The sequence below is a fragment of the Musa acuminata genome, chromosome BXJ2-2 (assembly GCF_036884655.1).
Source record: "Musa acuminata AAA Group cultivar baxijiao chromosome BXJ2-2, Cavendish_Baxijiao_AAA, whole genome shotgun sequence".
NCBI lineage: Eukaryota > Viridiplantae > Streptophyta > Magnoliopsida > Zingiberales > Musaceae > Musa > Musa acuminata.
Genome location: NC_088339.1, coordinates 22,878,623 through 22,895,135, shown reverse-complemented (window position 1 = coordinate 22,895,135; position 16,513 = coordinate 22,878,623). Strand labels below are relative to the sequence as shown.

The following is a 16,513-nucleotide window of genomic DNA, read 5'->3' as shown; positions in this document are numbered from 1 at the left end:
TGGAAATTTCTCCAATAGACATTTCCATTTCATATATATTATATCACTTTTTAGGTTGATTGAATCACCTCAACAGATGTTGTAGGATCTCTCGCGTGCCGAATAAAACATTATCAGTGATTTAATCGTGCTAAATATTATCGTTGATGAACGATAAATACTTTTTTTTATGATATATATATATATATATATATATATAATTAATTAATTAAAGAGTCATCATACAGACAGAAAGAACATTAGGAGGAGGATCTTCACCTCACCTCACCTTTCCAAAAATCAGTATTATTTCAGTCTAACATTAGTGGGACCAAATTGTACTAGAAAATTTCTAGAATAATTGTGATTCCCACCTAAATAGGAGATCATATATTAGAAAGAATTGCACTGTTAAATTGGATTAAATTATCTCAAAAATCTTCTTCAAGTGACATTGCATATCATTCTTTGGGCTTTAGGCTTGTACATGTGAGTAGTAGTAGTACTACATCGTCTCCCGAAAAGGGTTTCACTCTTACTATTCCTGTCTGAATTGGTCCCAACTTTTTACTCGCTACTCCAACCTCTCACCTACTTTGTCCCCCCTCATATATCACCATAGAGAGAGAGACAGAGAGTGTGTGTGTGTGTCTGTTGTAGAACAGATGCAAAATTGGGTGACCCCAACACCCATCCTGTTGTCCCCTTGCAAACTATTCGAGTTGCTTTCCATCGATTTCCTTTCGGCCAACCACAAAGGTTGTTCATTTTCCAAAAGTTTGACTACTATTAAATTATTTTTAGGACAACAATTCCAATAAACTAATATGATCATGCTAAAATAATATATGAGGTAGGAGATGGAAAATACAAAAGGATATTTCCTATATTATTAAATTAATATCATCACCAAATTCCGTTGCATTATTCTGCTATTCATCCATAAAACATAACTAAGATTATTGGAAAAATATTTTTTAAAAAGAATTCAATAATCTATACCATCCTTTATATATATATATATATATATATATATATATATATATATATATATATATATATATATATATATATATATATATATATATATATATATATATATATATATATATATATAGTTTGGCTTGTCATTTCAGATCGTTTTTTCTTATTTTAATCAGATTTTAGAAACAAAAATAGAATAAATTCTTCCTCCAACTTTAAAGAGCATTGGTGTAATTCACACATATATACATACATACATATACAATAATAATAATAATAATAATAATAATAATAATAATAATAATATACATCATAATAAATTACAACATATATATTATAATATACATAATCGATTGAAAGTATTTGTGATCTAAGGAAAAATTAATTTGTTCCCCAAAATTTTAAGAATAGTAGTGTAATTTAATTTATCCATACATAAATACAATAGAAACTAATTTGTGAGGAAACCAAATACCATAATAACTTACCCATGTATTGTATACATATATTTACATTTTAAGAATAACTTTCATCATATGAATTCTCTCTTTCTATTTCTCTCTCTAATGTGTGTCACACCTTTGCCTCCGAAGAAAGAATTATTTTAGGAGTTGTGAATGGAACAAGAAACACAGTGAGGAGGCATCGAAAGATCCATGTGTGAAGTATGTCTCTTAGTGCCTCACATGCAAAACACCCCCCTCTAACGTCCGCTTCCATGAGGTAGGCGACAAGGCTTGCGCACCGATTCCTCCTCTCTTACGTGTGTGCGTGTGGGCAAAGCGTAAAGCCGGAGAACGGATTCCGTTAAAGCGCCCTCGGGCGCATCCTTCTATCACCTCACATCGCTGCGGGCGACGACGTCTCCATCTCCACTTTCAGGCGACGAGCAACGCAGCGGCGAGCGCGATGTGCTTGGCGTTCGTGTGCGGGGAGGAGGAAAAGGTGCTGGGGACGCACAAGGCGCCGGGGAGCTGCCCTTTATGCGGCGGCACGGTGATGGCCACGGACGTGGAGAAGGCGCTGCGGCTCTGCTTCCTCCCCGTCTGCCTCAAGACCACGAGGAAGTACTCCTGCTCCCATTGCGCCCGCCGCCTCGTCACCTACCCTGAAAGATCGCAGATTTAGCTGGAATCGGTCCTCAAAATCCCACCTTGCCTGTAAAAGTCGTAGCTTTACAGTTCTGACCACCCTGGCTGAGAAGTCTCACCTTGTAGCCTTTGATGAGGTCTTAGACAGTGGAAAGAGGATGAAGATGCATGATAACGGCGTAGCGCGGAATCACCGGGTATAATAAGAATGTCGTGTAAACTGATAGCTGTTTCTCCTCTTGTTTCATGTTCTTCTCTCTGCTCTCTGGGGAAGAAGACCTCAAATGATGAACTTAAACTTTCATGATGTGTACATATTTGTGTGCATTTCTTCTTCTTTGGCTTTGTCATCTAAGAAAGAGAAAGAGAGAGAGAGAGAGAGAGAGAGAGAGAGAGGATGAATCAACAATATATAAAAGGCCAAGGTTACCTTCGGGTTTGGGTAGGCGAAAGCGTTGCCAATGGGGGGTTTTGCTCTTGGCGTTGTGGTTTCTGAAGGGAGATCGGGACTCATCCGACGGCTGATGCTCCACGGGGCCTTCGAGGGTTAACCTGAATCGTTCGATTATGGCTCATCTTCACATATAGTGCTGTTTCTGTTTTCCATTTAATCAAGCGAAACATTGTATCTGAGATTGAGATCAAGCAGCAAAACATTTTAGTAACACCTTATTCCTAATGTTTCTATATCTTTCTTTACCAAAAAAAAGAAAAAACCATTTCATACTTTATGATATTCCAAAACCAAATACAAAAGGACACAAAAAGGGGATAAAAGTATTGCATAAAACATGACTTTGACTTATCCAAGCTGCTAGTGCAAATTGGAGTTCAGCTCAGTCTGTATTCAGCTTGCTCAGAGTATCCACAATCCAAGTTTGATCAATTCTTCCATGATCATGTACTTGATTTTGATATTAACATCATAAGAAAATCAGATTTTGTCTTCCTTATCTTTTGTTAAAAAAAACTTCTTCCCGTGTGAAAGGCGTCTCAAGAGGTTTACAAAAGCATAAAGAAGGATAACAAAATTAAGTTTTTTGTCAATTAGAGGTGATCTAGTTTTCCATGCTACTAGGGTTAAACATTTGATAATAAACAAAAGCAAGATCAATTGCATCTCCAAAAAATTTGTTTCAGAATCCATAATCTCTCAAGAAAACAAAAGAAATTTTTTTTGGAGTATCCATATCACGGACCAATATCCATTTCACGGATGGTTGTCCCTAGTTTCTCTTCAAAGAAAAAAAATATATAAAGATCATGATTTATCTTGAGTTCTTTAGGAAAAGCATGAATAATAGAAGTCTTTACGGAGGTCGATTGTGGTGTTGCTTAGTATATTACCCTTGACCATGATGTACGTTTCGTCTGGACCGATACGAAACAAGTAGTACGTACTGGTTTGGATGTGAACCAATATGCAGATCACCCATGGTCTGGTCCATCCAAATAAAAAGGAAAGTGACCAAGTGATAACCCTAATCTTCTTGCGCACATCGCACACCGTCGCTATGCAACACCTTCACCGTGCATAGCTATCTACACCTCTGCCACAACCTCAATTCTGCTTCTTCATCTTCTTCTTCTACCATCTCTCCTTCTCTTCCCCAGTTATCCCTTCCTCTTCTCTTTCTTTTTCTTTCTCTCTAAAATACTGATACACATCATTGTACCGACACATGGTACACCGGCACTAATTGGCCCAACCAGATCACCAAACCGGGTTTGGTATCCGAAAAAGTGATTCTTGTGTACTACAATCATGTAATATGATATTTTCAAACAGAAATATTATACATATGTTTGTCAGTTTATATATCATTAATCTATTTAGCTCACAAAATTTATTATCTAAAGTCTAAACTATAATATCACATTAAATTGTTTCTTTTGGTTTAGATTTATGTCAAAACTGCAAGCAGAGCTACTATAACTTATAATTATTAGGTTTGAAGTATACACAAGTGATTCAAATTTGGCAGATTATCCAAAGTGAGTTACTACTCAATTCTACTAACTTCAACCCACCAATGCAATTCTGAAAGCTTGTAATTTTTCTGTATGCAAAATTTCAACACAATGCAATCAAGATTGAAGGCAGAGCATATTGTTTCAATTTGAAGAGGAAAAGATGTAAAAGATAAGACTCGAATAATTGGTAGAATTCTTTGCCAACTTTGCAGATTATTTGCAAAGCTTAAGCTTCTTAAAGAAAGAGGCAACCTGAGACTTGGGGTACGGCCGGGTTGCGATGCAAGTAAGGAAGTCCTCCGGTTGCTCTAGCCACAGCTTGTGGTCGATCCCTTCCTTCTTCAGCTTGTTCACCAGGTTCCTCAATTGTGTCTCTCCCTTCATCTACAGAGTTACCTAAGAAAGCAGGCATCAGAAGAAGAAGAAGAAGAAGAAGAGAAGGTAAGCAATTGCCGGCATTGGTCAAGGGCTCGTTGAGGCATTTCGTCGAGCGGACCTTGTGCATGGAATCAAGGTTGCGGTCGGAGAAGTAGGCAAGGACGTCGGGGTGGTGGCGGCAGCCCTGGGCAACGACGCTCCCGAGCGGCCACGTGTCAATCAGGTCGCGCCGGAGCACCACGTACTGCTCCACCACGTCGACCCCCGGGGGATTACCCTCGCCAACGCCCGGCAAGGGAGAAGCGGGGTCTCCGGCGGGATCCGGCGCTGCTTCGGTAGAGGCGCTCATGTTGCTCCTCAGAGGACGGTGGAAGCGGGACACGCCAACCGTGGGCGGCGCGAGGGAAGAGGAGGGCGGGAAGAAGGCTCGGCGCCGGGCGTTCGAGTCGAGGCCTCACCGAGCGTGCACCAGCGTTTCCAAAATGAACACTAATAACGAGAAGGCACGTGGCAAACAAATCAACATGCTCAATTTGTGTATCCGCCTCATCAAGTTCGTAACGTACGTGGCACCTCCTTATTCGTGAATTTACGTGACTCGTGTTCACTTGCCAGCCTCTGAGCATGACTAACTCTTAAAAATGAAGAAAATAAATCCTAATATTTTTAGATTTAATCTTAATTAGCTTAATTCTTGTTATTTAACCAAGGTTCAATAAATATTCATTAATAAAACAGATTTAATAGTGTATATATATACATTAATAAAACTAAACCCTAAAATAAACATCATAATTTTCCATGCATTCACTATATATTTATTATACATTACCGATTAAAACTTTGATTGGATGATTAGTCATCCAAAAGCTTAATCTCCGTACGAGTAGGATAATTTGTAATTAAACATTGAATGAAATAAAAGAGGAATAAATATTTAATTCAAAATCATGATCAACCCTGAAATCAAGATGATAAGGATTTAATTGGGTGACAAATAAGCTTTGAAGAAAGGAACAGTATATATTAGGTTGTAACAATTACTATGAAGGATCAAAATGATCTCTTCAGTTGCACACATCCCAAGTGGCATGGAAGCCGAGATGGTCAATGTAGTAGGCAAGCAGCTTGCGGTCCAAATGCACCAAAACAAACCATGTGTGGACCACTCTCTCTTGAGCTGTCCAAAACCTAGCTTCTGAAATACCTCAGCAATAATGTATATATATATATATATATATATATATATATATATATATATATATATATATATATATATATACTTTCTGATGAGGGATATGCTATTTTAGACTCTGCTACATAAATGAACTGTCTGAGAGATCTCACATCTTTCAGTGTTTCCTTGCATCAAGACATGCTTTGCAATATCTACAAATTGACAACCAGCTCAATCTCAAGTTCAGTAACACTTGGAGGCTAGTGATCACAATCACATTGTTTGTAACCTTATACATCAAATCATACTCTGAGACCAGCAAAGTTTTACCAGCAACAACACAGCCATCAGCTGAGAAGCTTCAGTCACATTAAAGGATGCAGATCTGTCACAATCTTGCAGTGATTTCTGTGTTGCTTTGATGTGCAAAAGTTTCTGCATGTTTGCTACATTGTCTCTAGGTTCCATAACATTCTGATCACCACCACAGTGCAGAGAATATTTTTCCCCCTCACATAGATCTGAAGGAGTGGGGAGCATTTCCTAAAAACTGTGGGAGATTGGTCTACAAAAAGAGAAAAAGATCTGTTGCATGTTGAATCCTAGTATCTCTCAGGTATCTATCAGGAAACATGGCACTGAAAACAAGAAGAGGATTGCACAACCAATCATGGATATCTTACAGAAAACTCGATCAACATCTTGAGACTATTATCTCAGATGAAGAAACTTAATACTAGTAGGTGAGAGTTCAACATCTTGACAACATTTTTGAGGATATTGGTGTGTGTTAATGCAGCCTGTAGAGCATGTGGAATGGTTTAATGGATTAACACTAGCTAGCATTAATCAGCTACAAGAGTAGTGGTCTAGAAAAGCACAACCACAACTATCACCATCAGTGGAAAGGATCATCGGAAGGCATCCAATGCAGACACATTGTTTGGTACTGCTTTCTTGTTTGTATGTAAATGTATATTGTTTTACTTGAGCAAAGAGATGTTGTTGATTAGCACTTTGGAAAGAGGGACAAAAGCATAGTGGTGTAAGATGTACAGTGAGGGAAGACTTGCAACTCTTCCTCCTCTTTCTTGTTTTGCTCCATTCTTATCATCTAATCCATGGAGGCAGTGAAGTTTAAGGAGATGGGGACAAATATTGTCTTCGTTCTATGAGGATAAAATATTGTGTCACCTAGTTGTAGTAATGTATATATCATGGCATTAATTTTTCTGTATATGAGTATTGAATCTGCATGTAATAGCATCCGTTTGATGATTACTTTGATTGCTGATATCATTTGCAAATAGATTTGTCTGACATGATCACATTCACAACTCTCAAATTTCATGCAAATTTCCATATAATCAAAGACAGTAGTATTTACTGAGGCACAATTGCATGTTGGGGGTAAGAAGGCATTGGAGACGAACGTTATGTAGATGAATCATGGAAGGCCATACTGAAGAGATAAAGAAATGGAATCATGATATGCTCAATGTGAATGATATAGCCATGTCTATGGATCATCAAATAGCAGGATGGATTAGCAGAATGGACCACACTGTGCCTCACAAGGGCTCTACACTGAGTGGTTGATCAGCATTCTGCCACATGAAACAGCGAAGCTAAGAGTTAAAAGGATGCCTCTTTCAGCTTCCACTCATTCTTTGCCCTTCTTACGTTTCCCTCTCGGTACTTTTGGATGCTTTCTCTTCCCTCCCTACCCTTCTCATTCCTCACAATCATTTGCATTCCTCTCTCTCTCGCTCTCTCGCTCTCTCTCTCTCTCTCTCTCTCTCTCTCTCTCTCTCTCTCTCTCTCTCTCTCTCTCTCTCTAACTTCAAAGACTATTTTAACTCCTTTGCACCATCTAACCACATAATTCTGTTCTCTTCTTTTACCTTCTTGCCGAAGCCTCATCATCACCACCATCTCGGGTGTCTCCACGCCTGCTCTCCTCCTCTTCCTCCTCCTCCTCAGCCCCCCTAGTGGCCTACCTCTTCATACCGCCACCACCACCACCACCACCTCCTTAAACCTCTTTTGGGAGGGCCTTCCTTCCTCGTTTCAGGAAGAACCCACAACGATGGGCTTAGAGCTCGTCGACGTCCGTGAATTTCCACCACTTCCGGCGGTGCGGACGACCGGGACGGGCGACAAGCCGGTTGCAGAAGGCCCCTCCGAGTCTGGTAGCGAAGGAGAGGTGGAGTGCAGTACACCCAAGTCGGAAGAGCTTGAACCGAAGCCGGCAATGGTGTGCCCGCCAGCCCCGAGAAAGCCTCGGCCGGCCAAGAGGAAGCTCGGCCCGCCCCCGAAGGGTTACTACCCGGTCCCAAGCGACCTCGCGTCGGTCTTCGTCCCCCTCTCACGCCTACCAAACAAAAGAATTCGAGTGGGTTGATCTTATCCTTGTAATTTCTTTGTGTCCCCAAGACCAAGAAAACAGCTTCCTTCTTCTCTCTTCCCTTATCTTCTTCCTTTGTCTGAGAATAATAATGGTTAGTTCTTTGCATCAAGATAAGTAGACTTCTCCAAGGACTGATGCTAAGCCATTGTTCCAAGAGAATTCATCAGTCTTCTATGTAGATTGGTGAAGTTCTTCTTCCTCTTGGTCAATGTAAATTCTCTCATGTACTTGATCCAAATAGAGCATATTAATGTTAGATTTAAACTTGATTTCTTGCTTTTTTTTCCTCTTAGAATTATCTCAAGGATTAGACACGAGAGCAAAGATGAGTACCCTCAGATCAGGGATTTAATCCATATAGAAACCTATTTATTTCCTCTCTTTTAGGCTTTCAGTGATCTACTGGTACTGATGGAAAGCATGCAAACTGTGTCTTCCTCTTTTTCTTCCCTTCCCAAAGAAATCTGCAGTTCCGTCCACATGTGTAGGCTTTCACTGCAAAATTACTTTAGCTTTCTGTCCTATAAGCAAGTAAAGTAGTGAATCTCTCTCTAGTTTCCTAAACATTGGGCTCTTCCAATTAAAAGAGTTTGTGGAGGAATAATATGGCTTCCAATCAGAAGAATTTTTGGTAACAAGAGCTTTTGGAGCAACATATGTTCTCCCAGTTAACAGCACCCAACACCTTAAACTAATCAACCATGTCAATCCAATCATGCTCTTAATCTGAATTAAGGTGCATATGCCAACTGAAAGAGTCTACAGTGAAATATGGTGTATGACCACCATGAGTGCACTCTTCAAAACCCAATTAAAATAACCTCAGATGTCTCTTATCATGTGAGCATGGTGTGGGTGTATGTCCAGTAGAAAAGCACACCTCTTAATCAATGATTCAACTCCTGCAGAATTCCAATCTGAAATGCTACTCTCATCATTGTTCTTCATAGATCTGAGGTTCAATGTGTTAGTGTGTTGCACAAAGGTGTTGACATCAATGATTGAAGGGGTCAGCACATGGTAAGCGAGCTCTTCATCTCAACTCATTCCTATTCCCAGCTTTTTCTTTAGTGGTGGTGACTCATCGTTCTGGCTTAGACAAAATTGTAGAAACACCAGTGAGCTCAAACCCTCTTTGGTTCTCAATCCAACAAGCAGACATGAAGCTTATGCTTCCCCACACCGAGAGAAGAATAAACGAAGAAGGGAACACTCTCTTGTGAAGGTGTTATCAGCAGTTTGTCTTCGTTCGGGATGACCAATTCTGAAAGAGACATTCTTCTAGTCCACCATCAGCAATATGGGAAATTATTCCCCTGGAGAAGTACAAGAAGAGAATCCCAAGAGGAAGAGAGAACAATACTGGGTTACTTTTTACTCTGGTAATTCCCAGTGTACATAGGATTCTGCTGCTCCATTATTATTCTTTCTTCCCTTTTGTCATGCATGTCGAGTGAAATGGAAATGTGAGAGCTAAAAGATTTCAACAACAGGTTAGCTCAATGCATTATGTGAATATACAAAAAGGACATTACTGTTTAGGTTGTCAAAAAAGAACTTTTTGTAAATGTAAAAAAGATTTAAGTTTTAATTATTTGAAGGTAATATGTTTATCTTTTTCTTTTGCTGAAGTGAAGAACAAGAAAATCACTTTAAAAAACGTGAGACTTTCTGATTTATCATTATAAGAACATTTGATTTAAGCTGAATATCCAAAGATGTTACCTTCGCCAGTATGCTTTCATCTCCATTATTCTCATTATTCTCCTATCATGATCGTTCTATCGGATTCAATCGTGACAGAATGAATTCAATGAGACTCTTTTATATATATTTTAGGAAAGATTGATGTATGTAACATTATAAAAAAATTATTTCCATTGAATCGATTGTTAAGATGGTCGCCGGTTACCTGACGGGCGAAAGAGTATGGTATCAATCTCCATTGTCAACATGAACAAATCATCTGCTACAGGCATCCATGTAGAGGCAGAAGGAAAATGGTGATCCATCTTCACATGACTTGACACACAAGTAAGATTAAAAATCTTGGAAACAGCCATCATACTTCTTCTGACTCTTCATTTCTTCCAGGCATTAGTATTCATCATTCCAGTCAAAAGGCATGACTTGTCTCTCAAGTTCCAAAAAGCCATGACATTCTCATCCCACCCCCCCCTACTTTGAAGTCAACAGGGGGGTTTGTGACTGAGGTTTGGTGTTGACAACCTTGGTCAACCTTCAACATTTAGACCCAAAACATGCTCCATTTCTCCAAGACCCAATTCCCACATCAGTTCTTCCCTTCCCAACACTGCACTAATTTCAGAAGCTTCAGTTGGTAAATGCTCATTATTGCTATAACTAATGCGATTGAAGAAGACATTAATACAATAATTAAAGAGCTAATTAAGCTCCTCAAGGGACCACAGTCCATCTCAAGACCGGTACACATATGTTATGATTGTGGCAAACATGCCTTTGGCTCATGAATCATGAGCAAGGACAAGGGGTAGTTCTTGCTTGGGAGTTAGGATAGCAGGGTTTGGACCCCAGCATGGGATCATTTTGCCAATGCCTGGGGTGCATGGATGAACTAAAATTGGTGGCAATCATGTGTTTGATAGCTTGAAATGGCTAGTCTTCTCTGGCATCACCATGAGGAGATGCAAAAGTACTCAGAAAAATGAGGACTTTAGCTATACAAGTAACAGCAAACTAAATAATGCTTTGCATATCAATTTGCAAGAGTCACAACCAAACGAGTACTTGAGTGGGGATGATATGATGGTACCAATAGCACCAATTCCTCACGGGAAGATGGATTCCCAGGAAAGTGCCAGGAAATTTAATGTGTTGACTTAAATGAGTTATTGAACATTGATTCCAATTGTCCAAGCAAATATCACACTCTTACAAAAGCTTTCAGTGCCTCATGCAAACGCATATACTACCCCTCATTAAATCACTGGTAGAAAAAACTTCCCTTTCCTTTCATTATTTCCTTCTCCCTATAAAACCTTCCTCATTGTCTACTTTGGAACAAACATAGATTGGGATGGCAGAAGAGGAATGCAATACTAACCTCTCCCTTGCAATAGATGGTGGTCGACAATTCATGCCTGGCCACCGATCCAAGCCTACCCTTCATTTGCAGGTCCTGTTCCCACATCATCCGAAAGAAGAGGAAGAAGAAGAACCAATAAGGATACCGAGATCGAAGAACACCGAAGAGGAGGAAGTTATCAGTGGTAGAGACACCAGTAACTGCAGCAATGACAAACTGTTTGGCACAAGAAAGAAGCTTAAGCTCACAAAAGAACAAGTAACATTGCTGGAAGACAGATTTAGAGAGCACAACACCCTTAATACGGTATCTCCTGAGTACTATCTCTTACATGATTGCAATCGATCGGAGTTTGTTTTCTGGGAAGAACTATGTATGGATTCCATCTGCATGCAGGCTCAGAAGCAAGATCTCGCTGACCGGCTAAATATACAAACAAGACAGGTGGAAGTCTGGTTCCAGAACAGAAGAGCAAGGTAATACAAACCCATGTCTGGTTCAAATGTTACGGATTGTGAGATACCTTTGCATCAATTAAGTTTGTAGCGTATCAGGGTCTGGACTGTATGCATGCAGGACGAAGCTAAAGCAGATTGAGGTGGACTATGAATGCCTCAAGAAGTGGTGTGAGAGCCTAAGTGATGAGAACCGGAGGCTGAAGAAGGAGCTGCAGGAGCTGAGGTCTGCAAATCCTGGATCCCCATTCTACATGCACCTTCTCAAGGCAGCGACGCTGACCATATGCCCGTCCTGCGAGAGGATGGCTGCTATTGGTGGTGGCGCCGCCGGAAAGAGCACAAGCGCCTTCGACGGCATGAAGGGCCAATTGGTGCCTGTGAAGAATGGGCTTCTCGGTCGACGAAACTAAGCCATAGGTGATCTCAGAATAACATGTTAGAATATAGATAATGATGTAGCACTTATGTCGGATTGAATCCAACTTTTGTGTATATATACTTTGTTTACTGTCTATAGACTTTTGATCGATACGATCATATTGCAAATTTTGATTGAAGTTCTCTCATGGTTGCATGTTTTATGAAAAGAAAAAGCAGTAATAGTACATCCATCCTGTGAAAGCCCCCACCAGTGCCTGAACATTGTATATGCCTTATGAAGCCAATGCAGGCATGCATGAGAAAGAGGCAATCATCCATGCCATAGGAAAAAGAAAGCCAACTGAGTTGCCACACACACAGAGACACATATGTTTGCATCTATTAGATGCATGTATACACATGCAATTATCTTTTCTAGAACTAAGAGAATTATAGTACCCGTCTGTAATTTTATTTTATACCATCTATTATGTACACAATAAAAAAAAAATCATAGTCAATCAATAACCGTCTTCTTCTCTAACGCGATATTATTATGTAAATGATGATGATTATGATAATAATAATAATTATTATTATTATCGAAAATAATTTAGTAATAAGATTTTATGATATGGCCTCATTATATTTGATTTTTATTTATCAAAATATCCATAATAAAATTATAAAAAGACAGTGATTATGGGTTGACTAAGTTTAACTCATTTTTTAAGATTAAACTGATATTTTTTATATGAATTCAACTAAACCATAACCATTCAATTTAATTTAATTAAATCCTATATTACTTTTTTATTTTTTGAAATTACCCCTCCCTTCACCTCTTCCACCATCTCCATCTCCTTTTCCCACTCAGTCACCTCCTCATCCTTCCCTTTTAACTTACTCCTCTCCCTTTTTTCCTTGTCCCACTCTATCTCTACCTTCTCCTCCCACTCTGTCGTCTCCTTCTCTTTTTCCTGCACTTCCTCCTTCACCTCTCTCTTGGCTTCTCTCACTTTCTCGTCCTCCTCTCCCTCACCCCTCTTCGAATTCCACCTCCATCTCTATTTTTGGCCTTTCCTCTCACTCCACTGCCTCCTCTTTCTTTACTTATTTTTTTTCTCCTCCCTCACTCTCTCGCCCTTATCCACCTCTCGTCTTTCTTATTCTTTTTCCTTCCTCTATTGCTCTCCCCCTCCCCTCACCATCCTCTTCAACTACTTCCTCTTCCTAAAAATTATTCTAAATTCATCATCAAACTAAAAAAAGTCAAGTTATCCTTAAAAATATGTTTATATATATATATATATATATATATATATATATAATTATCCTAAAATTATTATAAAAATTAATCATAAAATTTTATATTTTCTATAGTAACTTTGTTATATTCGAAATTGAAATAAGTTAAATTCGATTACTTAACCTATTTTAATATTAATAATTTTAAAATATATTTTTAGGATAATTAATTATCAAAACTTTGATAATTCTATTATGATTTGATTCTAACAAATTTTTTATTAGTTTTTAATTTCATAATAAATTTATATAAAATTAATATATTTTATGAATGAGTATAACCCATATATAATTCAATTGTAACATAAGTATAACTAGAATGTAAGGGATTCGACTTAATCTAATTTGATTCGACTGATTTGAAGGGATTTAACTCGAAATAATTTAATTTAGATTGAATCTACTCATAGGTTGATTATGTTTGAAACACTTTTATTTAAGAGAGTATCAATTAAAAAAAAAAGAGTGCTCCTTCGTAAAAACTAAATATATGAGTATCATCAAATAATAATTTATTATTAATTTTTAAAATAATAATAACAACAATTATTATTATTATTATTTTTATTTATTTTTATTATTTATTATTATTATTATTATTATTATTCAGGCTGCAACGGAAAACGCGGGCCGAGATCGCCAGGTTGGATAGGGCTGCTCTCCTCTTCATCGCCCTTTTCTTGAACCCCATCGCTCTTGGATCTATCTCCTCCTCTTGTTCTTCTAATCTCTTCTTCTTCCTCCTCGCCAGTATCATCTTCATCTTGATCCTGCATTCTTCTTCTTCTGCATATCAAGATCCCTGTTCTTTTCGAGTAGGATCCTGTCGACGTAGATCTTTAGAACCCATCGAGGCTGATGGAACAGGACGGCGACGAGCCGGTGACATCCAACGGGAGATTAGAAAATCCTCCTCATATCCTCCTTCTCTCAGGTCGATGATAAGGCCCTAAAGGTCTTATCGTCGCTTTGATACCAAATGATAAGACCCTAAAGGTCTTATCGTAGGCTATGATACCAATTGATAAGACCCTAAAGTCTTATCGTAGGCTCTGATACCAAATGATAAGATCCTAAAGGTCTTATCGTCGCTCTGATACCAAATGATAAGACCTAAAGTCTTATCGTCGAAGAAATGAGGATGATAATGATCACTTCGAGGGGATCGGCCTCCTTGATCGCTTCGAGGGGATCGGCCCTCCTTGATCACTTCGAGGGGATCAGCTTCCTAGGGTTTGTCAAAAGACATATTAATATTTTTCATAGATTACCCAAAAGAAGTAGTTACATCCTTATTTATAGAGTTCCACATAGAGTCCATCAGGACTTGAACTTTAATAATAAATAAATATTAAATAAATCTCTACTTGATTCTAACTGAACCAAACCGACTCGATAAACAATCGGACTAAATAGACTCAACAAACATTATTCAAAAGCTTAGAAAAAGGTCGTAATAATCGATCGCTCCCCGTAAACCTAGGAACCCTTCTTCCCTTAATCCATGTCCTCCTCCTCTGATCGGGGTCCCGCCGTTGTCTTTAAAGATGCCTTCAGTGGTGGTAGGCGCACCCCGATCGGAGCTGCTAGACAAGCCGGTGATGGCCGACGAGGAGACCGGCGAATCCTCCTCCTCTTAGGTCGGTCCCCTCACAGTAAACTTAGGAACCCTTCTTCGCTTTGATCCATCTCCTTTCCTCCTCCTCTCCTTATCGGATTCCCGTTCTTGTCTTTCAAGTTTGCTTTCGGAGGTGGTAGCGGCACCCGATCGAGGCTACTGTAACACAACGACAACGAGTCCGTCGCTCCCCGTAAACCTAGTAACCCTTAACCCCTTGATCCACCACCTCCTCGTCCTCTCCCGATCGGGATCTCCGTTCTTTGCTTTCAAGATCCTTCCAGCGGTGGTAGCACACCCCGATGATTACTGCTGGAACTCGACGACGACCAGCTGGGATTGGATAGCGATGGCCCAGAAGAAGAGTGGTCGGTCCTCTCCTCTTTGATCTGTTTCTAGGCCTGTTACAAATTCCATGACCGATTTGATCTCTTCCTCCTTTCTTATTGTTGTCTCTAACAATCTTTAGATCTTAAGAACATGTAGTTTCTCTCTTGGTTTTGATGCAGATCTCTTGTAGAATGTTCTCGTTTATGTGATATTGTGAAATTACAGGAACAAGGTTCGTTTGTATATGAATGGGAAGTCTGGCGCTGGTTATCACCTCTGGTTCATCTACTAACAACGAAGAATCTTTAACTTCAATAAGATTAGACAAGATTCATATTAGGGATTTTGTGAGATTAGATATATGGTCATGTTTAGTCTTTGATAACCCTTAAGGCGTGGGATACGGCAACCAACCCTAGCGTAGGTACCATAGGTTCTTGGGTAAGGGGAAAAAAGGTAGGAGTTTATGAGGGTCTAGTGGTGAATTTTTTTATTGGACTCGGCAGCACCATCTTCAACTTTCTTTTGGCTTGAGTATGCCACATTTCACTGAAACTAGGAAAATGTAGTCTACTCAAACTATTTTGCTCTAATATTTATTATATTGGATTCCTTTGATTTTTTATGTGCTGAAATTGTTGTGGTAATTGAAAATATTCAAGTGTCAAGATGGAAAAAACTCACTTAAGACATGGTACTTCTTTTGTTTTCTAAATGGATGATGTTCTGCTAGGAACTATGCACATACAGTTAAGAGAATTTATTCAATCTAGCTTCTTTGTGCATGCTAAATTGTCTTCCCATTTTCATTCTGTTTTGGCAGTGGCTGAATTTTTCATTATGTTGTAGTCTTATGTTTGACTTCTTCAGGCGCTTACTACTGGAACACTAATCTTTAGCATATATCTTAATACCTTGAGATGTAAACACTGTTATGAAATCTTTATGCATTATGCTTATTGTCCAGTTTTTATCAATAATTTCGGGTACTTTTTCTTTATGGTAAATATCACGGGTGGTGCATGGAATCTCTTGGTTATGTATTTATACACAAAATTGCATTTCATTAACTGATTTTTCACTTCTTTAATTTTTCCCAAGGTTCATAAATTTTCAGGTAGTTTCTCGGTTAGTGCTTGTTTATAGTGCTTTTTTGTATGTATAACTATCCTTATAAAGTTTGAAGTTAGTATGTCTATCTTGCGAGCATTAATATAGCATATTTGTGCCTCCAAATATTAAGATGCTTTACATATACCCTTCCCATTAACATCCACTTGAAAATCTCAGGTTAACTGCTTTTGATATGTGATTAACATTACCTAGTTTGAATTAGAATATATATAAAAGATACTTTGAGAGATGTTAAATAAAATTTG

The 16,513-nt window shown here is 38.7% G+C and overlaps 3 protein-coding genes and 1 long non-coding RNA gene across 8 annotated transcripts; 3 read left to right on the top strand and 1 right to left on the bottom strand.

Moving 5' to 3' along the window:
* The first annotated feature begins 1,872 nt into the window (after positions 1–1,872).
* On the top strand, positions 1,873–2,199 carry LOC135605397 (uncharacterized). Its single transcript, XM_065095442.1, has one exon. The coding sequence runs from the start codon at positions 1,873–1,875 to the stop codon at positions 2,089–2,091; it is 219 nt and encodes a 72-aa protein (XP_064951514.1). The 3' UTR covers positions 2,092–2,199.
* LOC135581761 (uncharacterized) lies at positions 2,181–4,884 on the bottom strand. Of its 4 annotated transcripts, XR_010484431.1 has the most exons (4): positions 4,525–4,884; positions 4,281–4,412; positions 2,485–2,683; positions 2,181–2,319 (listed from the first exon to the last, which is right to left on the bottom strand). XR_010484431.1 is itself a non-coding variant. In XM_065095440.1 (3 exons), exons 1-3 carry the CDS (start codon positions 4,753–4,755, stop codon positions 2,666–2,668), a joined length of 381 nt encoding a protein of 126 aa, XP_064951512.1. In that variant the 5' UTR covers positions 4,756–4,884; the 3' UTR covers positions 2,352–2,665. The 4 variants fall into 4 exon arrangements, 3 of the variants coding, with proteins under 3 accessions (XP_064951512.1, XP_064951513.1, XP_064951511.1); XM_065095440.1 differs by lacking the exon at positions 2,181–2,319 and having other exon boundaries at positions 2,352–2,683; XM_065095441.1 differs by lacking the exon at positions 2,181–2,319 and having other exon boundaries at positions 2,352–2,650.
* A 6,167-nt stretch (positions 4,885–11,051) lies between these two features.
* On the top strand, positions 11,052–12,030 carry LOC103973883 (homeobox-leucine zipper protein HAT22-like). 2 transcript variants are annotated; one of them, XM_009388557.3, is made up of 3 exons: positions 11,058–11,366; positions 11,457–11,536; positions 11,637–12,030. In XM_009388557.3, exons 1-3 carry the CDS (start codon positions 11,112–11,114, stop codon positions 11,926–11,928), a joined length of 627 nt encoding a protein of 208 aa, XP_009386832.2. In that variant the 5' UTR covers positions 11,058–11,111; the 3' UTR covers positions 11,929–12,030. The 2 variants fall into 2 exon arrangements, with proteins under 2 accessions (XP_064950670.1, XP_009386832.2); XM_065094598.1 differs by having other exon boundaries at positions 11,052–11,536.
* Positions 12,031–14,635: 2,605 nt separating this feature from the next.
* LOC108951971 (uncharacterized) lies at positions 14,636–15,407 on the top strand. The gene is made up of 2 exons (XR_001976546.2): positions 14,636–14,826; positions 14,925–15,407. It is a non-coding gene; the product is annotated as an uncharacterized LOC108951971 (long non-coding RNA).
* Positions 15,408–16,513: the final 1,106 nt, after the last annotated feature.